Below are 18,900 nucleotides of genomic sequence, written 5' to 3'. Positions count from 1 at the left end.
GGGCCGCGCCCCCGCTGCCTCCGCCCCGCCCCAAGCGGCCACCCGGCCAATGGTAGCGCAGAGCCTTCGGCGCTTCCAGCCAATCCGGAGCGAGACCACCGCCGCGTCCTGCGCTGCTAACGGCGCCCCCGCGCGGCCGCCATTGGACAGCGCGCCGTGACCGCGCACGGAGCCTGCGCGCCCCCGCGGTGTCTGCGCGCCCCCGCGGCCCGGGCGGTGCCTGCGCGCTCCCGCGCCCCCGTCACGGCTCCCACCGGGCCCCCCTGTCCCGCAGCGGCCCCAGCCCCGCACCGGTGTCCGCCGGGCAGCGCTCCCGCCAGCGCCCGCCCTCACACACACAGAGCTCTAGGCCGGGTCGTGGTCAGCAGAGGTGTTTACTGGCTGGCAGCTTCCCTCTGCCCACCCCGGGGCTCAGGCCTTGGCCTCGATCATGGCCTCCATCATGCGGGCGCTGTTGGTGATGGCCGTGGTCAGGAAGATGAACTTGCAGCCTGCAGGAAAGGGCCGTTGGTGCACATTTTCCCGGACAGCCCCGTGTCCCTCTCCACCCCCTCCCCGCGGCTTCAGCCAGGCTGGTCCCTGTGCACAGAGCCTGCTTGGCTGCACTGCAGGATCATCCCTGGGCTGCCACCTGCTCCCTTCCCTTCCCTTCCCTTCCCTTCCCTTCCCTTCCCTTCCCTTCCCTTCCCTTCCCTTCCCTTCCCTTCCCTTCCCTTCCCTTCCCTTCCCTTCCCTTCCCTTCCCTTCCCTTCCCTTCCCTTCCCACCTCTCTCCTTCCCCAGGAAGCGCAGGGCCGCAATTTCAGAGAAGGTGCAGCCCCCCAGGAAGACGGCGAGCACAACGCGCTGGGACTCCCAGGCCGGGTTGTCCTCCACGGCGCTGTCTGGGTAGGGAGCAGTGCTGTGAGCTGTGCCAGCTGCCAGCCCCATCGCCCCCAGCCCCGCCACTACCTGAGACACAGAACTCGTTGCCGTTGAGCAGCCGCACCACCTCCTCCAGGCCCTGCCAGCCCCGGCGCTCCAGCACCTGGGGGACAGGCAGGTGTCAGGGTGGGTGTGCTCAGAGCAGTGGGTGACCCCCATCAGCCCCAGCCCTGGGCACAGGGACCCCTGCTGCACTCCCCAGGAGGAGGCAGGGCCTTGAGGGGACGTGACTAGGTCTCTCCAGCAGCAGATGAACTCACCTGCTCGATGATCTTGCAGCTCAGGGGCACATAGGCCCCGCCAAAAACATACGCCATGTCCCGAGGCATTTTGAGGTCGTACTCGCCATCCAGCCGAGGGATCTGCAGGGACAGGTGACACCAAGGGTACAGAACAGGCTGCCTGGGGCCTCATCCCAGCTCAGGGGTGCAGGGGTGAGGAAGGACAGACACTTGGAGCATGGCTCTATCCCCACCATGCCAGAGCCAGCATCACATGGCCTGGGTGGGCTGTGCAGCCAGGGCCAGGGACAGAAATGTCACCTTGCCAGCACCCTGGGACCTCTGCCTCAGGATGGAGGACACAGGGCTGCCTGCCCAGTGCCACTGCTGTGTCTGAAGGAGGCAAGGAAAGCCCCAGAGCTGCACCACACTCACAGGGTGAAGGGTCAGGGCAGAGTGGGAAAGTGGCAGTGACCCCCAACCCCGAGGAGAAACCCACAGACTGCCTGGAGCAGCTGCAGCAGCTCTGGCCCTGAGCTGTCCCCCTGAGGTGACAAGCCTGCAGCCTGTGGGCACTGTGGGCAGCCAGCACCCCTTGAGGACGTACCAACCCCAGCTTCTTGCTGATGGCTCGGAAATTACTCTTCCTGGCCAAAGAATTAAATGCATCTGTGATCTTTCCTGGAAAACACGAGAAACATCTTAAGAGGCTCTGTCTGGATCTCAGAGCCAGGCTGGCAGAGATGTGCAGAGCTGTGTGCTCTGGAGAATGGCTGTGCCAGCCCTGGTGCCCCCACAGCAGAGCCCACTGCAGCACTGCTGGAGACATGCTTGGTGCTTGCAGCCCACACCTTTGCCACGTGCTCCAGCCAGATCTGCAGCAGCAGCTCCCCTTCCCAGACTCCCAGGGACGGTGGGCTGGCTCACCTGCAGCACGGTCTGTCACCAGCTTGCTGACTTTGCTCTCCACGGCCGTCAGGGTGTCCCCAGCTGACTGCTCTGTCAGCAGCCCGATGCGCTTGAGGTTGTGGAAGGTCAGCAGGTGCTCGGGCCCGTAGCTCTGTGAATGGGGCAGCCAGATCAGTGTGCAGCCCCAGCTGCAGGCACGGGAAGCAGACAGGGTGTCCCCTCTGCAGTGAGGCACGGAGCCCCTGCAAGCACAGGGATGGGGCAGGTGCAGCCTGGGGCAGCAGGGTCTGTCCTGCAGACACAGCCTGGGCATGCTGGGGGCCATGAAGGGCCAGTGGAGGCAGGGCCCATCCCCAGGAGTGCTGCTGCCTCATGGCCAGACCACAGGGAGGGAACCCCCACCCGACACAGCTCTTGCTCTGCAGTGGCTGCCTGGGCCCCTCACCTGCAGGTACTGGGTTTTCAGGGAGCGATAGTCCTTGGGGATGAGACCTGTGGGGAGCACCAGGTGAGCTCTGTGCCAGGGCTGGGGCTCGGTGTCACTGCTGTGGCCCAGCACAGCGGGGCACTCACCGTTCTCCGTGATGGACAGGAGGCACATGAGGCGCAGGCTCTCGATGGGGGACACCTGTGGGGAGCAGGGTTAGGGGGGTGGGGGGGGCAGCCAGGGCAGGTGGGGCAGCAGGGCAGGTGGGGCAGCCTTCCCCGTGGGCTCACCTGCCGGTCAATGTGCTCTTCAATGAAACTGGTGCTCTCACGGATGTCAAAGCCCTCCAGCAGAGCTGTGGCAGGGGCACAGGCAGCATCACCCCAGGGCTCTTGCCAGCCCACTGAGCTGGGCTCTGGGCTCAGCTGCCCTCCCAATGCCCCAGGGAATGGGGCTGCCACCCCACCATACATTCCCTCTCAGAGAGGGCAGCGTGACCCTACTTAGGGTGTTGAGACACCCCCAGAACAAGGGACTGGGAAGACAGCGGTCACTCAGGAACACCCAGGCATGAGGCTGCCTGGGCCTGGGGCGAGTGAGGCCATGGATCAGACTGGGACAGGGGTAGGCACAAACAGGGCATGGAGCAGCACTCACAGTGCTCAGCCTTGATGGTCTCTTGGAAGTCCTGCTTGGTTTTCTTTTTCATGATAGACTCACAGGCACCAATATCTACACAGCCAAGAGATGGGAAAGGGCTCTGCAGGCACTGTTAGCACACACCAACAGCCTCTGCTGGGCACACCCAGGGCCCCCCGACCCCCTGCTCTCCCCAGAGCTCCAGCACTTGCAGCACAGCCGAGGGCCCCTCCCTCCCCTCAGGCTCCTACGCAGGCTCAGCAGGCGATGCTCCTGCTTCAGTCCCTTCAGCTCCTGGGACACAAAGTCCTTCATCTGTTTGATGTCCATGCCCCGGCGCCGCTGTGGGGGGAGAGCACGGGGCTGTGGCCTGGCTGTGAGGGACAGAGTGGCATCCCCCAGGCCAGGCTGTGGGACACTCACATCGTACTGTGCCTGCAGGTTCCGTGACTTCTGGCTGAGGAAGCCGAACACGCTGGAGAAGTGCTCGTTCCGAATCTCACTGAACACCTGTGGAAATGCTGCAGCTGCCCTGGAGACACAGACCCCAGGGCCAACCCTCCCCAGCAGCCTGCCCAGCACGCTGGCCACGCCACCCCGTGCCCCAAAACCCTGGCTGGCAGCACAGCAGCCCATGTTGGTGCATCCCTCTGACCCAGGCCACACCTTGATCTCAGAAATGCTCCTCAGGGATCAGCCTTGATGAAGAGCACCTGGGCTGAGCTCCTCCCCAGCTTAGCAGAAACACTCTTACTAGGAACTAGTACTGCCTATCCAGCTCCTGTTTTTTAATGAACAGCTTGGGAAACTTATTTTTGTAACCTGGATAAAAACCCAAGTGGAGTAATATTTTCATTGTCAAATTCCATAGTTAAATACCAACCTGAATTGTGGCCAGGATGGAAAATTACTATGAACCTTGTGACTCAACAGGAGGGTCTTCTGTATTCCTTTCTATTCTCACCCTTTTCTATCCTTTTGATTACCCCCTCATTCCCCACTTCCACATAGATATTTTTGGGTTGATTTTGGTTTGGATTGATTGATTGATAATTTTATTTCTTTTTGCTTTTCATCTGTGTGCTTTAACCATTTAGAACTTTGGCAATAAATTTTGTCATGCTGTGGCTTTTATATTAAACCCATTTTTGTGGATACCTTCGCTGGTGATTCCTTTAGTGACCCTAAAACACTCATTTGTGACACACCCCTGCCTGCAGGAACTCTGACAGGTTCAGAACTGGAGCTGCACCTGCACACCAGGTTTCTCTGGTCTCTGTGCCTGAACCCACTGTCTGGGGGCCCAGCAGCCCCCAGCCACTCCTGCTCAAGCTTAGGGGAGGGAATGGTCCACTCTGCCTCCTCCCACCAAGGGGACGCCCCCAAGGCTTGTGAAGACTCACTTTGTCCTGGGAATTGAGCAGCACCTTAATACTCTTGTCAGAAGAGGTGACATCTGGCCCAAAATCCACACTGCCTGCAGGGAAAAGTGATGAGCTGCTTTGTCACAGATGTAGCAACACTCCCACATGCACGAGCCTTGACATAAGAGGCAGCAGAGACAGGGGATGCCAGCCCAGACTCTTGGTCAAAGTGAGGACTGTCCCTGTGGATGACCTGCAGCAGCACCCCACACTGGGACTGTCCCTATGGGAGCTGCACTGTGCCTGACAATGCCAGGCACAAACCCTGCAGATGCTGGCAGGGCCTTGTTCTGTCCTGCTGTGACTGCAGGGCCCTGTTCTGCCCTGTCCAGGTCACCTACCACACTTGATGCGGAAGGTGTCGTCCACAAGCCCCTCGTAGACCACCTGGGAGCAGAGTGCTGTCACGTAGTCCACGTCTGCAAGGAGAGCAGGAGCCAGGCTGCCCTCCCACTCCTCCTGCCACCCCACACAGGCTTTCCCTGCCCCTCTGGGGGAGCCCGAACTGCTCCCCCCGGCCGCTGCCCTTGTCTCAGCCCACCTCTGTCCATGAGGAAAACGTGTCCAATTTCAGGTTTCCTGCCCTGACCTTCAGTGTCGCTCTCTTCCTCCAAGTCCCGCCACAGCTCGTAGCTCATCTGTGAGGGGCAGAGTGTGCCAGGGGGGAGGAGCAGCCCCAGGCTCCTGCCAAGGGCCCTGGCACACAGTGGGGCTGACAACCAAGGCCAGGCACAAATGCTCCCCACCTTGGGGCACGAGGGGCTCCCCCACACCCCACACAGCAGCTGCCCCTCTGCCACCCACCCTGGCATAAGGGACCCCCAAAAACCCGCCCAGGAGGAGGCACAGTGCAGTGACACCTCTGTGGTGACATGCTGCTGTGTGGGGTCCCTGCAAGCTGCACCCCTGATGGGGACCCAAGGGCCCCCTGGTGCCAGCCTCACCTTGGCACAGCGGCCGATGCCGTAAGTCTTCCCAAAAGGGCCATAAAGGGAGTTCAGCAGCTGCAGGGCTCTGGCGATGGGGTTGATCCAGCGGTGATCCCCCTCCTGCGGGACGAGGGAGAGAGTGTGGGCAGCTGGCTGGGAAGGACTGCCAGGGCAGGGACTGGGCTGGGAGCTTCATCATCCACGTGCAGCTCCATCACAGAGCTGGGAGCTTCATCATCCACGTGCAGCTCCATCACAGAGCTGGGAGCTTCATCCCAGGAGCACAACGGGATGTCCCCAGGCTGCTCAGCCAGGGGCAGAGGGACCAGCCTGGGGCTGAGTTACCCCTCCCCAAAAAAGCTGCCCCTGGGGAGTAGATGGGGCCCGTGGTGCAGACTGAGGGACTGAGCAGTTATACACACATATCCACTCTGAACAGCACCTTGTCCCCAGCCCCAGAGAGGCACAGGGGACAGGATGGTGCTGTCACCCCACCACAGTGTCCCACTGACCAGAAAGTAGTCACGGAAGAACTCGGGCAGCTCCATGCTGATGATGTCCTCGTCCAGGGGCAGCAGGTAGAAGGACCATTCATCGCAGGTGACATCTGTGTTTGGGACAGGGAGAGGGGACAGTTATACAGCCCTGGGCAGGAGGAGCCCCAGGAATCCCAGCAGCTCCAAAACAGGGCCTGTGGAGCTTCAGACAGGATGGGGGGCAGGACCCTGTCTCCTCTCCTCAGGCAGAAGAGAGGGGCTGATGCTGTTTGAGCACACATCTGCCTGCAGGCCAGCAGCCAGCCTCAAGAGAACCTGCCCACCTTCCTGTCCCTGCCCACACAGGGATCCCAGCACTGGGATTTAACTGGGATCCCGTGCTGTCAGCCACCCTGAGCCAGCACCGCAGCCCCACTCACCACCAAAGACCCCCTCCTCCTCCAGCACCATCTCACAAGCGTAGAACTGGAAAGGAAGGGGAGACCCTCAGGGCCAGGCAGGCTCTGAGCAGGAAAAGCTCTGGAAGGGCCCAGCGCCTTCCCAGGTGTCACAACAAACATTTCTGGGTTAGAAACAAACAAATTTTGGTGCCTGTAGAAGGGGTGGAAGGTGCAAAGTCTGGCCAAGCACAGAGTGACAGGGGAATGGGCAGCACCGCGGGTCCCACTGACCTTCTGGGGGCTGAAGATGATTTTGTACTTCCTGCTCCTCCCTGACATCTTGTCAGCGTTGACAATATCTGTGGACACCCCGCACGGCCCCTGCAGAGCTGCCCACCCTGCCAGGCACAGCTCCCCCGGCTCTCAGAGCCCGACTGCCCCAGGCACAAGTGAAACGCCGGGAGTGCAGGGCCCCGGGGAGGCAGGGGCTCACCGAGAGCCCCCCAGGCCTGGGCACGGCCCCAACCGAGGGGCAGCCGCCCCCGGGGCCGCACTCACCGGCGATGAACCTCATGGTCCGGACCCGCGGCCGCACGAGGAAGCAGAACCTGCAGCAGGGAGGGGAGCGGGGGGCTCAGGAGCCCTTCCCCGCAGAGCTCGGGCACGGCAGGGCCCGCTCGGGGCAGGGACAGCCCGGCCCAGCCCGGGGCACTCACTGGTCGCTGGCGCCGGGGGCCGGCCGGGTCTCCACCTTGTACAGCTTGTCCACGTCGTGTTGCTGCGGGGACAGGGCGCGGGTTGGGGCGGGCGGGGGCGGCGGGCGGCGCGGCCCGGCCGGAGCCCCGGTACCTTCAGGATGGAGACGTTGGCGATGCGGTCCAGGGGGCTCATCAGGTCGGCCTCGATGAACAGGTCCTTCTTCCCGGGGAGCTGCGGGCAGGCGGGCATGGGCGGGCACCCGGCGGCTGTCCCCGACTACCCACCCCCAGGCCCAAGGCGGTACCGACCCCGCCGGCTCCCCACCCCCGCCCCGGTGCGGGATCCCGGCCCCGCCTGCCCCCGGACCTGCTCCAGCAGGTAGACGAGCTGGTCCCGCGCCAGCCGCTTCAGGATCCCGAAGTCCGGCGGCTCGGGCGCGTCTCGGCGCCCGGCGAGGGCCATGGCGGGGCCCGGTCGGCCCCGGGAACGCCCGAGCGCGGGCGCGGCGGGACCGGAACTCGGCGGCGGCGGCGGCGGCGGAAGCGGAGGAAACCATGGCAACGCGGGGACGCCGGGATCGGCGCACGTTTATTGGCCGAGGCCCGGTCACGTGGGCACGCCGCGCTCCTCGAACAGGCGCTGCAGCGCCCCCTCCAGGGCCGCGCTGGTACCGCGCAGCCCCGCCACCACGGCCGCCGCCCACCGGAAGTACTCCTGCACGCGCTCCTCCGACCAGCCTGCGGGGACACGCGTGACGTCACTTCCGTCCCGGTAACACCGGCGGCACTTCCGTCCCCCCTCGGTACCGGGAGCGTCCCCGGCCTCGAGTGCCCGGCCCGGGCCCACACACACGCAGACAGAGACACAGCCTCAGGGCAACCCCGGGGCTCCCCTGGCACAGCCAACGGCACTACCCACTAGGCCGCTGCCACCGGCCGGGCCCGTCCCCGGCTCCCCGGTGCTGCTGCCGCCGCCGGCGCGGGCGGTACCTTGCGGGGTACAGCGGTTGAGGTCCCGCAGGTTGTACAGCTTGTCGGCCAGTTTGACCAGCTTGGCCCGGCGGCTGCAGAGGGCGGCGCGCTCGATCTGGAGCCGCTTCCGCTCCGCCTTGGGCAGGGCCTTGTCGTCCGTCACCTCCTGCACCACGCGCCGCACCGCCGCCCCGAAACGCGCCTCCAGCTCCGGGAACGTGGTGTCCGTGTCCTCCACCGTGTCGTGCAGGAGGGCGGCCTGCGGCCAGGAGGGGACCGGGGAATGCGGGGTCCGGGCCGAGGGGAGGGGAGGGGAGGGCAGGGAAGGGAAGGGGAGGGCAGGGGAGGGCAGGGCAGGGCAGCGCGTTACCTGCAGCACCACTATGTCTGTCACGCCGGCCTCGTGCGCCAGGATCCTGGCGACGCCTGCAGCGAGAACGGAGAGGTGGCGGAGGCACCGGGGGCCAGGCAGCTCCGGGCCAGGCCGGCGGCTCCCGTGGGTGACACGGGCCCTGCGCTGCACGGCGGGCAGGGAATTTCCCCGGGATCACCCCTGGCTGGGCAGGGGAGCCCCACGGGCACACCCTGCACGGTGGATCCTTGGCTGGGCAGGCAGGGAGGGCCCCTGGGCACTACCCCCAAGGTGGGCGCTGTCCCCAGGCCTGGCAGGTGCCATTGTGGCACAGGGGCCCCTGAGCAGCTCCCGTGGGCCCATCCACAGCGGGACAAGTGTGGTGGCAGCCACAGGCAGGCACAGGGCTGGGCGAGGGCTGCAGTGCTCGGGCAGCTCTGCCCGCGCCGGGCTGAAGGACACGGTGTGGGAAAAGGGACACGGCTCTCTGCAGGGACCGGGGTGAGGGGCTCCCGGGGTGAGCGGGGCTCCGGGAGAGAGGGGCCGGGGGGTCTCCCGGGAGCGGGGCGCGGTGCCGGGGGATTCCGCACCGATGGGGTGGTTGATGTAAGGAGTGCCCTCAGGATCCTTCCTCCGCTGGTCCTTGTGTTTCCTGGCTGCAAAGTCCACCGCCTCCAGCAGCCGCGCCACCTCGGAGCCTATCCCTGCGGCCTCGGAACCCATCCCCAAGGCCTCGGAACCCACCCCCAAGGCCTCCGAGCCCATCCCCGGTGCCTCCGAGCTCATCCCCGCGGCCGCGGAGCCCAAGGCCGGTGCCTCGGAGCTCATCCCCGGTGCCCCGGCCCGGCCCCCGGCGCGACGGAAGCGGCGGAGGCGGAGGCGGGTCCCAACTCGGTTTATTGCGCGCTGCCCCCCGGCCCGCCCCAGCCCCATCCCCGCGGCAGGCGGTACAGCAGCGTCCCGTCGGGGGCGCGCACCTCGCGCCCGTGCCCCGCTCCCGGTGCCGCTCCCGGTGCCGGTGCCGCTCCGGCCGCGCTCAGCGCCCGCTGGTCCTGCCGCAGGCGGCGGCGCGGGGAGGGGCAGCCGCGGCTCCGCAGCACCCGCCGCACCACGTCCGTGCTGACGCCGAAGCCCCGGGCCAGGCGCTCCAGCGGCCACTCCTCGGGCAGCTCCCGCCGCAGGAACCTGCGGGGACGGGCTCGTCACCGGGGCGGCCTCCGGGGGCGCTCACCGGGGCGGCCCGCCCGGCCCCGCGCTCACCGCAGCTGCTCCATCGCCTCCCAGGTCAGGGTGCGCTCCGGGGCCCCGCGGCCCCCGCCCAGCTCCCGCCGCAGCCGCTCCATCCGCGCCGCCGCCCGCCGCCGCCGTGCCCTGCGGGGAACAGGGTGAGCGCCCGGCCCGGCTCGGCTCGGCACGGCACAGGCCCCCACCGCGGGCGGGCACACCGCCCCGCACAGCCCCGCTCCGCACCTCTCCGCCTCCTCCAGCGCCGGGGCCGGCCGCTCCGGGTCCCCGGGCCACGCCGCCGCCGCCGCCCGCCGCGGGGCCCGGGGCAGGAGCGGGGCCCGGGGCAGGAGCGGGGCCCGGGGCAGGACGCGCCGCAGCAGCGCCGCCATGGCCGGGAACGGGCGGGGCCGGCGGGAGGAGCGGCCCCGGCGGGGACAGCGGGGCTCCCACGGGCCCGGGGCGAGGCGGCCTCTGGAGAGCTTTACTGCAGGCCGTTGTGGGTCACAGAGGCGAGTGCGGCGGGCAGGGCACGGACAGGGGCGCAGGCAGCAGTCTCCGGTCCGGGCAGGGTGAAGTTAGCCAGGGCGGGTGGCTGGAGACAAGCCGGGCCCAGGCTCCGGCCAGAGTTGATGGAGGCAGCCAGCCTATCTAGCGAGTCCTGGTTCTCATGCAAGCGCACCTGGGAAGGAGGCTGAGCCCTCGGCTGAGCCCACGTTACCTGTGCTTTTCATGCTGTGAGTGTGTGAGGCTCTGGCACGGGGCGAGGTGCTGGCAGGGTGTGACACAGTGGCACGGCAAGGCTCTGCCGTGGTGGGAGGCGCGAGTGTGCTGCCTGCGAGCAGCAGTGGCCGTGGGAAGCTCCTGGGCCACAGCACAGCTGAAGATGCCATCACCTGTGGCCTCCTCTGGGCTGGCTGGGGAGGCCGGGGGACAGCTGCTTTCATCGGAGGATGATGAACTATCAGCATCACCTGGAACGGCACAGATGGATGTGGGGCTGTGCAGAGCCAGCAGCTCTGCAGGTCAGCAGCCCCCATGCCCCTTCCCCATGAGGTTTGGTCCTGCAGCCCCTCCTCTGCCCCTGCTTTCCTGGTCCTAAGGCTGCAAAGTGGGTGAAGCCAATGCTGGGGAGCCAGGGCTGGGTGAGGATGGAGAGTGAGAGCGTGGGCAGGGGGCAGTGTGGTGGGAGGGAGGCCTGGGAAGAGACTGGGGGCTGTGCTGTGCCACCGTGTCCCCTCTGCCCCCAAGAGCTAATGCAGCCCTTTGACTTTCTTGGCTTCTCACGCTCCCCCCATGTCTGCACATCAAGCCTTGATCCTGGGAAACTGCCCATGGTTCTTCCCTGTCACTGCAAATGGGATGCTCCAAGCCTCAGACAGAGACTTCTAGTGGCTACCAGTGCTCCAAGCAGAGGATGGCAACCCTTCTGCAGTGTCGCAGCATCCTTGAGAGCTCCATGGAGCTCCTGCCATTCCTCCCACCCTGGCCAGGCCAGGAATATCCACAGGAAGGTGATGTGTACTTACAGCCTTCATCCTGGGGTTTGGTGCCAGGGGGCTGCTGGTCTCTGGGGTGCCTAGTGTGGACACAGGGCTGTGTGATGGCTGTCCCCGCTGCCTGGCCCTGCAGCCAGCCCCCGCCCAGCGCCCGCGGGCCCTCCTGCCGCACGTGGTAGGGGACGCTGCGGCCCCGGATGCACAGGGGCTGCATGGAGTTGGCATCCGGGCCCGGCATGTGCCGCAGCAGGGCCTGGGCTCTTCGGCTCTGTAGGATCCTCTGTCCCAAGGGCTGGAATGGGACTCCCAGGAATGAGATAAGCATCATTAAATCACGGGCGTTTTCATCGCTGATGACATCCCAGGGAAATTGCAGCTGGAAGGAGGGAAAGGAAATGGCCATGGCTTACTGCTGTAGGCCTTGGCAGGAGACGGGAAGGAAAAGTCTTCTCTAGTCACGGCCAGGTGTGCTCACTAAAGCATCACCCTGCACTTTATCACCAGGGATGCCCCCACCACCAATCCAGACTCATATCATCCTGAAGGCACAGCAGCTGATCTTCCTGCAGCGGGCCCCCATCCTGCCCCACCAGAGATGGCTCAGTGCCCAGTTCACTTCGGTGTGGGGTGGCTCTGGGCAATGCCATTACCTGGTTTGAGAGGGCAGAGGATTCCTGAGTGTCAGCTGTGGAGAGCAGGCGGGAAAGCTGGTCGATGATGCCCAGGTCTCGGATCAGCTTCTCACGCTGCTGCAGAGCGTTCACTCTCTTCTTCTCTTCGTGTTCCACGATGTCCTGGGGCTGCATGGAGTCATACTGCATACGCTGCACCTTGGCAGAGAAACACCTGAGCTGTAGCAAAGCTGAAGCTGGGATAACACACAGGTGAGACAAAGCCATGAGCTGCTCCAACCCCGGGACAGTTACAGTCTCAGGGTGGGACAGAGATCCCAGTGAGAGCCAAAGTGGAAAGGCACAACACTGGTGCCTCCAAGTACTGCCAACACAAGTTGTTGACTCTGAACTTCATGCAGGGAGTCAAATCTAGAATTTCTGCTCCATGGGTGCACCAATGGCTTCCAGAGCCATGTCACTGACTTGGAGAGCCCATGGACAATGCTGACACTGAGGTACCTTTCTATCCCCCGCCTTGGTGCCTTTGTGGGTTGTAGAAGCTGTGCTTTTATTCTGGGTCTTCTCTGTTTTCTTCTTCCTGGTGGCAGCTTCCAGCCTTTCATTTTTCAGGCGCATCACCTCCAGCTGTTGCCTGCCACAGAACAGCAGAGTCACCCACTGGCTCAGAGCCACAATGGCCAAAGGCTGTGGGGCAGTCTGCAACCTGAGGACATTTACTGCAGGCCAAAGTTCTGTATGAATAGCCCATAATAGAAGCGTGCCAAGAAATGGGATAGGATGCTTGTAAAGAGACTTAAAAAGAGAAATGTCCTTGGATGAGGCTGTGCCTGCCAAAAGGGAGTGGGACATTTGGGAAATAGCATCTCCAGGGTCCAAAAGTCAATGGAGTGCTGCCCTTGCCTCTCTGGAGTCCATCTAAAAAGAACCACTTTGCTGTGGTGCCACAGCACATGCAGGCTCCTTGTTTCCCTTCCCACTCTCCCTGCTTTCTTACCCCTGCCAAGCAGCAGAGTTGCCCCCCAGGAGGGATGAGGAGCAAGTGGCACCTGTGAGCAGTGGGTTTCCACAGGACCCGTGTACCTGGCATGCTCTTCTCGTGCCTTGGATGATACTGTTTCCTGGAAGAGGGTCCTGCTCTGCTGGAAGAATGGCTCGTACTTCTCTGTCCCAGGTGCTGGGTAGATGCGTCGGAACCCGCCCAGGTGCTCGTTCTCATAGGTTTCAGCCTGTGCCAGCCAGGCAGCCTGGCTGCTCTCCTGCTCCTTGCGCCTGCAGCACGAGGGAGGACAGGGCACTGTGGAGGGAGGCTCTGGCAGAGCACAGGGCTGACATGCTCAGCATGTCCCACGATTATCCCAGGACTCCTGATGGAAACAGCAGCTGGAGAGAGCCATGCCTTGCCTGCAAGGCAGCAGGCTCATTGAACACGGCTTGTGAAGGGACATGCAGACAGAGGAAGGGGAAACCCTCAGTCCTGGAAGGGACCCCTGCCCTGGAGAGGGGCCCATGCCCAGTTCCTGAGGGAGGGCTATGGTTCCTCATGCCAGCATCCCTGCCAGCCCAGGATGCTGGCACTGCCCATCCCCAGCAGAAGAGATGACAAGCAGGTGCAGCTTGGGGAGAGCTCTGCCAGGGCCAGAGCACAAGGTGTCACAGATCTCCTGGCACACAGAGAGGAGCCCTGGCTCCTCCTTGCAGGATGCAGATGGCTTGGGAGAGCTCAGAAGCTGCACAATGCCATGGGCTCTGGGAGCTTCCAGCAGCCAGCCCTGATGTTATCCTGCTCTGTCACGCCCTGTCTTTGCAGCAGTGTGGGGGAACAGCAATACCTGGACTCACGGGCAGTCTGGTTGGGCTGAAGGAGCCGTTCCTTTACCCGCCGCTTGTCTTCCTCCAGCACCTTCCTTCTGTCGCAGGCGTGCACATTGATCAGGTTGAAGGTGTCACACAGAAGGGCATCCTTCACCTCGTGGTCCAGCTGAGAATCCGTGTTGAAGCTGGGAGAGTGGTTCACCTGCCAAGACAAGCAGGTAACCTAACCTGGTACCCCTGGTCCCAGCCCACAGCCCCAGGCACACCCCACGCTGCCCATGGATGCTCTTCTCTGTGTCAGAGACAGGAAGCCACACACAGCACCTCTGCCACAAGTCACCTGGATCCCACCCCACAGGGTACAGGCAGGGGGCAGCTGTCACAAATTCAGGGTGCTCACAGAACAAGGGGTCTGAAGGCTTGGGAAACTCCCTGTTGTTAGACAGTGTGTAGGAAATGTGTTCTCTTGGATCCTGCTCACAGCAGGTAGTTTGGCTTCACAGCCTGGTTAATTTTGTGAGCAAGGTGGCCTTTTTGAATCAAACAAGCCCTGTTCATCCTAACCCCTCTGTCCCAGTCCCCCAGCTCTGAGCTCTCCAGTCCTTCCTCACCTCCAGCAGCCATGGCTTCAGCCTTCTGTCCAGCAAAATGTCAAAGCCCAGGATTTCAAAGCAGGCACAGCCAGTAGTGTGGTTGGAGAAGCAGGTCTGGTAATGGTGTTTCAGCACAGGGTGAGCTGAAATCAGTGTCTTTATAACAATGTCATCAATATCTGCCCAGAGTTTTGATGTGTCATAGCTGTGCTCTGCCATCCAGGCATTCAGGGTGGACAGCTTCCTGTGTGGGGAACAGGAGGTGGTAAAGGCTCAGCTGTGTCACCTCAGGAAAGCTGAGGTAAACCAGTGTCCCCAGGCAGTGTTCTTGCAGTGCTTGGACATGCCAGTACCTCTTGCTGCCCACTGTGTCGTCCGTGATGAAGTTCTCATTGTGTTTGTTGATTGCATAATTGGTCAGGTGCATGCAGGTGTCACCCTGGCAGGGAACCACAAGAGATGCTTGTTCACTCTGAACCACTGAGCAAGAACAGGAACAGCCCCACCAGATACTCCCATGTTCTCTTCTGCCTGAAGCATGGGCAGAGTAGGAATGAGTGCTCAGAGTGGAACTGAGCACACTTATTGGGGCCAGAAGCAGAACATGCTGCCCAGAGACACCAGGGGGGCTTCATTCTGCAGGTTTTCAAAACCTGATAGGGTGAGATCCTGAGAAACCAGATACGAATTTATTGTTGACCAAGTTTTGAACTTGAGGTTGGAGACCTTCCAAGGTTCCATCCAAGCAAACAACTGCATGATTCTGTGGTAATGCCAGTAAACAGCCCAAATGTGGGGCCTTGGGGTAAATCTACTATCCCTCCTGAAATACCTCCTGTGAGGAGGAGGAAGGGGTATAGAGGAAGAACAGGAAAGCATCAAGCTGGGACTCCTGCAACCCCCAATACCTGCCTTTTCAAGGCCTGGAATGCCCCCAGGACAAGTTAAGGACTGACACCTAGAGATACTATATGAGTTTTTTTGAAACTTCCTTTTTTACCAGGTTTCTCGTGCTGTGATCGATGTACCTCATGGTGGCAAACCGGGCCAGGCCCTCCTTGTAGAGGAAAATCCTCAGAGGGTCACAGGACGTGACCAGCACGTAGATGCGCATGTCAAACTTGAAACCGTCGATGAGGAAGGGCTGTGAGGAAGGAAAGGGGCAGGAGCAAAGGTGAGGTGAAGAACTGCTCCGTCTGCCTGTGCTGCTCAGCAGAAGGGCAAGCTTTGTCTGTGTCCTGGATGTGCCACAGCCACACCAACACCTCCAGCACACCTGGGGAGCCTGGGGGAGGCTGGAATCCTACCCCAGTGTCCCGGGACTGTCCCAGTACCTCAGAGATGTACTGCTGACAGATCATGCGTTCCCCATGCTTGATCTCCTCTAGGTGGTGGGTTATGAAGATCCCTCTTCCCTGGCAGCTGTTGTCGGGCTTGCAGATGAATGTTCTTGTTTTCCTCGTGGATGTGTAGGCATGGAAATCTCCATAGCTGTGCAAGGAAGGGATGACTATCAGCAGCTGCAAAGAACACCCCTCTGAACTCTCTCCTAACCCATGGTGCTGCAGGCCAGCACACACTGAACTTCTGCAGGGGATGAATCAAACCCCCATTCCTAATCTACAGGAGTCACAGATGGGTCCCTGTGTGACCCGACCCAGCTCTCTACATCCCACTTTTCCTTGCACACATCTCCATCTATAGTGGGAGGTCTGCAGAAGAGGTCACCACGGTGTGTGCCAAAGCAGGTTAAGGTTTTCTGGTGCCCAGAAAGAGCAGGTGAGCAGCCTCCCCCTGCCCGTGTCACCCTGTCCCGGCCACTCACTCGGCTGGCAGGCACCAGGTGCGGGGGAAGATGTTGTACTCCTTGGGGAAGAGGCGGAGCATGCGGTTCAGGTTGCGAGCCAGCAGGTCCTTGCGGCACAGCTCGATCATGCCTGGGAAGTGGTTGATTTTCTGAAAGTGGGGCAGAAAAACCCAGATCAGCGGAGGCCCTGCGGGGATGGATTCTCCCCGCCCCGAGGAGAGCCTGTGCGTGTAGAACCAGTAGCGAGAGGGAAGCCAAGCCTCTGGCTGCCTTGAACTACTGCTGGGGGGTGAGACTTGCTGCAGCTGCTTTATCTGAGCTTCACTAGTGATTTATCTGTCTATTCCATCTTAGCCCTGGAGCAGCATAAGAGCTGTTTATCATCAGCAACTGTTTATTTTACAGCACATCACAGGGCTTGAACGCTCCTGCTCCCATCAGAGCTGCTGAATGCTGCTGGTGACACCAACCAGGGACATGGCACAAGCAAAGGCATCTGACCCTGTGCCCTGGAGCCGAGGCACAGACAGCACTTGGCATCTGTCCTGGGTTTAGTGTAGGATGTACACAAAGTATTTATTCTATCACCATTTTCATGAACTGTTAAACAAGTGGGGTGGTGCTCTACTGTTTCCAAGCCCCTGCCTTTGGAGTGTCTTCTGCTCATGGCCCATCAATGCCTTGCCCAGGACTCACAGGGAACTCCCTCCAGGAGCTCTCTCTGTTTAATGGGCCATCAAGGAGCCACTGCACGACTCCTCATCCCATTGGGAGATGCTCCCAATGCCCAGGGGGAGGAGCCAAGCATTCCCACCTGGAGAGAATCTGGGATTTGGGACAGGACAAGCAGCCCTGAGCCACTGGATTCCCAGAGGAGCAGAGCTCCCAGACCTTTCTGTGGGATCACTGCTTCAGGAAGAGCCCCTCACCTGGACTGCTCCCACCACCCTGCTCAGGTTGTATTCTGACTCTGTCAGTGTTCCTTTGTGTTATTGCATTTATTTTATTTTTACCTTTCTTCTTACTAAATTGTATCTCTGACTTGGAGCCTCTCACTCGTTTTGCTTTCAAACCACGACAGCATCACATTGGGTGTTTCTGTTTCACCCTGCCACAGACAGCCCTGTGTCAGCCTGGGCAGTTCCTGCTGGGCAGCTGTTGTGTTTACCTGGAAGCGCTTCATGTCCATGAGGCGTTCCAGAGTGACCGTGCTGTCCGTCCAGTACACCGTCCACTCCTCGTTCTCCCCCGCCTCCTTCAGCCCGCAGTGCTGCGCCGCCCGCCGCACTGTGCCAAGGCAAACGGTGACAGGGGCTGGCCAGGGGGGACTGTACAGGGACTGAGAGACCCCCAGAATAGCCAGGGATGGAATGGGAAACAAATCTCTGGCTCAGGAGCCACGTACAGGGGCTGACACCCCCCCCAAATAATAAGGGATGGAGTGTGCAGCTCTCCGAGCTGCAGTTCCCCTCTCAGGTGGAAGGTGTCAGGAGCACCAGTTTTATCTGGCCATCCCCCCAAGCCTCTGGCTGCAAGTTCTGGGAATTCTTAACCCTCTAATTCCACCTGTCTTGAGGTGCCAAGGCCCCTTAACAGCAGGGCTGAACTTCTCATGGATCTTACATCTGACAGGCAGATACAAGTCTTGTGAAGGTGTGAATTTAATCTCCCAAATCAAAGGTCTTTCAGCAGCAGAACGCAGCTCTGCAGGAAGAGGTCTCTGCTGGGAGGGTTTGTGCTTGTGTCAAGTATGAATTTGGCAGGGCTGGGGAGGTGATGGGGACCCACGCACACCAAGATCCCTTAGCAAAGTAGATTAATAACTCCCCTCAAGGGCCAGGAGTTTGTTCTTTCAAGATACAGCTTGTGGAAGGAATGAGGAGTGGGAGGGGAGAGTGTACCACTCCCTGGAGTCACCAGGGATGAACAGCACAGGGAGAGGTCCCAGGTACAGATCCTGCCTTGCTCACTACCAACTTCACCTTAAACCATTGACAACCCTCAGGTTCTGTCTCCAGGCCCAGGTACTCCCTTGTACTTGATGGAACCCTTTATTGCCCGTTTTAGCAGACAGCTGGCAAATGCAAGTGTGGGGGGTGTTGAGGGCTTGCGCTGTTGTTGCACATTTTAAACTGGGTGAAATCTCAATCCGAAGTGTGACAAACTGCCCACTAACACAGGGCCCTGTGGCAGGCAGTGGCAGCAGTAAATAAAGCAGTGGGAGCCGGGTGCCAGCCCTGGGTGTGGGCTGGGAGCCACAGGGAGCCCCCACCCGCTGACTTACCGCTCTCGTACTTGCAGCCGCTCAGGTTGATGGAGGGGACACTGCAATAGAGAGGAGATGACAGCAGCTCAGCGGGGCAGAGGACGTGGGGACACAGCCCCTGTCCCCATTCTCACACAGAGCACAGCGGGCAGTGTGACCGAGCCAGCCCCGGTCCCGTGCAGCCCAAAGGACACGGGCGGGCTGGGCCTGGGCACGGAGCCGTGCCTGCCTGTGTCACACAGGGGACCGCTGGGGCAATTCCAGGGGAACACTGTTTATTTTGGGACAGCGGGATCCCGGGGCGGCTCCCGGGGGCTGGGCACTGTCCCGCAGGGAGCAGCGGGGCTGGGGCACGGCTGGGCCGGGCTGGGGCCGGGACCGAGTGAGGGAGGCAGCGGGAGGCGCCCCCGGGGAGAGGCTGGGTGGGCTCCAGCCGGGCACTGCCGGGGGGCTCGGGCCCCGCACTCGCCTGCGCTTTCTCCGCGGCTCGGCTCCGGCGGGGGCAGGGGGACGGTCCAGGGCGGCCGCGGCGACGGCCGCCTTCTGTCCCGGAGGGGTTCCCGGGGACGGGCCCGGGCCCATGTTCCCCTCGCCGCCGCCACCCGCCGCCGCCATCGCACCGCGCCTGGGCCTGCCGCGTTCCCATGGCGACGCACCATAGAGACGGGGCGGGGGGGGGCACAGCGGCCCCAG

At 62.1% G+C, this 18,900-nt stretch overlaps 4 protein-coding genes across 5 annotated transcripts; all 4 read right to left on the bottom strand.

Annotated features, from left to right (window-relative positions):
• Positions 1-342: 342 nt before the first annotated feature.
• VPS33B (VPS33B late endosome and lysosome associated) lies at positions 343-7,542 on the bottom strand. 2 transcript variants are annotated; one of them, XM_083871377.1, is made up of 23 exons: positions 7,415-7,542; positions 7,199-7,279; positions 7,066-7,127; positions 6,908-6,957; positions 6,641-6,708; positions 6,389-6,434; positions 5,985-6,079; positions 5,488-5,592; positions 5,085-5,181; positions 4,885-4,962; positions 4,523-4,596; positions 3,543-3,629; positions 3,371-3,461; positions 3,138-3,212; positions 2,771-2,835; positions 2,627-2,681; positions 2,499-2,545; positions 2,072-2,204; positions 1,752-1,825; positions 1,184-1,285; positions 951-1,026; positions 767-883; positions 343-491 (listed from the first exon to the last, which is right to left on the bottom strand). In XM_083871377.1, exons 1-23 carry the CDS (start codon positions 7,508-7,510, stop codon positions 412-414), a joined length of 1,854 nt encoding a protein of 617 aa, XP_083727503.1. In that variant the 5' UTR covers positions 7,511-7,542; the 3' UTR covers positions 343-411. The 2 variants fall into 2 exon arrangements, with proteins under 2 accessions (XP_083727503.1, XP_083727504.1); XM_083871378.1 differs by lacking the exon at positions 951-1,026 and having other exon boundaries at positions 362-491.
• On the bottom strand, positions 7,525-9,208 carry HDDC3 (HD domain containing 3). The gene is made up of 4 exons (XM_083871382.1): positions 8,962-9,208; positions 8,390-8,445; positions 8,038-8,278; positions 7,525-7,785 (listed from the first exon to the last, which is right to left on the bottom strand). The coding sequence occupies exons 1-4, from the start codon at positions 9,197-9,199 to the stop codon at positions 7,655-7,657; spliced, it is 666 nt and encodes a 221-aa protein (XP_083727508.1). The 5' UTR covers positions 9,200-9,208; the 3' UTR covers positions 7,525-7,654.
• Positions 9,209-9,267: 59 nt separating this feature from the next.
• NGRN (neugrin, neurite outgrowth associated) lies at positions 9,268-10,020 on the bottom strand (the record flags this gene model as incomplete). Its single annotated transcript, XM_083870675.1, has 3 exons — positions 9,842-10,020; positions 9,632-9,742; positions 9,268-9,556 (listed from the first exon to the last, which is right to left on the bottom strand). Exons 1-3 carry the CDS (start codon positions 9,985-9,987, stop codon positions 9,268-9,270), a joined length of 546 nt encoding a protein of 181 aa, XP_083726801.1. The 5' UTR covers positions 9,988-10,020.
• Positions 10,021-10,223: 203 nt separating this feature from the next.
• On the bottom strand, positions 10,224-18,822 carry TTLL13 (tubulin tyrosine ligase like 13; the record flags this gene model as incomplete). The annotated part of the gene is made up of 14 exons (XM_083870674.1): positions 10,224-10,569; positions 11,125-11,470; positions 11,745-11,924; positions 12,228-12,360; positions 12,810-12,998; positions 13,559-13,743; positions 14,153-14,378; positions 14,488-14,573; positions 15,135-15,278; positions 15,469-15,625; positions 15,960-16,090; positions 17,110-17,228; positions 18,226-18,266; positions 18,677-18,822. The coding sequence occupies 14 exons, from the start codon at positions 18,820-18,822 to the stop codon at positions 10,313-10,315; spliced, it is 2,340 nt and encodes a 779-aa protein (XP_083726800.1). The 3' UTR covers positions 10,224-10,312.
• Positions 18,823-18,900: the final 78 nt, after the last annotated feature.

Source organism: Zosterops lateralis (genome assembly GCF_965231275.1).
Source record: "Zosterops lateralis genome assembly, chromosome: 13".
Taxonomy (NCBI): domain Eukaryota; kingdom Metazoa; phylum Chordata; class Aves; order Passeriformes; family Zosteropidae; genus Zosterops; species Zosterops lateralis.
This window is presented reverse-complemented; position numbering and strand designations above follow the sequence as displayed.

What these genes read in the sequence shown, in the direction of transcription:
- VPS33B (XM_083871377.1), bottom strand. Translation starts at nt 7,510, where the DNA reads ATGGCCCTCGCCGGGCGCCGAGACGCGCCCGAGCCGCCGGACTTCGGG. An exon ending in GCATCGGCCGCTGTGCCAAG is followed by an intron (nt 5,182 to 5,487) that starts GTGAGGCTGGCA and finishes TGCCCCTCACAG; the next exon opens with ATGAGCTACGAGCTGTGGCG. An exon ending in TCAGCAAGAAGCTGGGGTTG is followed by an intron (nt 1,286 to 1,751) that starts GTACGTCCTCAA and finishes CTGTCCCTGCAG; the next exon opens with ATCCCTCGGCTGGATGGCGA.
- HDDC3 (XM_083871382.1), bottom strand. Translation starts at nt 9,199, where the DNA reads ATGAGCTCCGAGGCACCGGCCTTGGGCTCCGCGGCCGCGGGGATGAGC. An exon ending in TTACATCAACCACCCCATCG is followed by an intron (nt 8,446 to 8,961) that starts GTGCGGAATCCC and finishes TTCTCGCTGCAG; the next exon opens with GCGTCGCCAGGATCCTGGCG. An exon ending in CAGACATAGTGGTGCTGCAG is followed by an intron (nt 8,279 to 8,389) that starts GTAACGCGCTGC and finishes TCCTGGCCGCAG; the next exon opens with GCCGCCCTCCTGCACGACAC.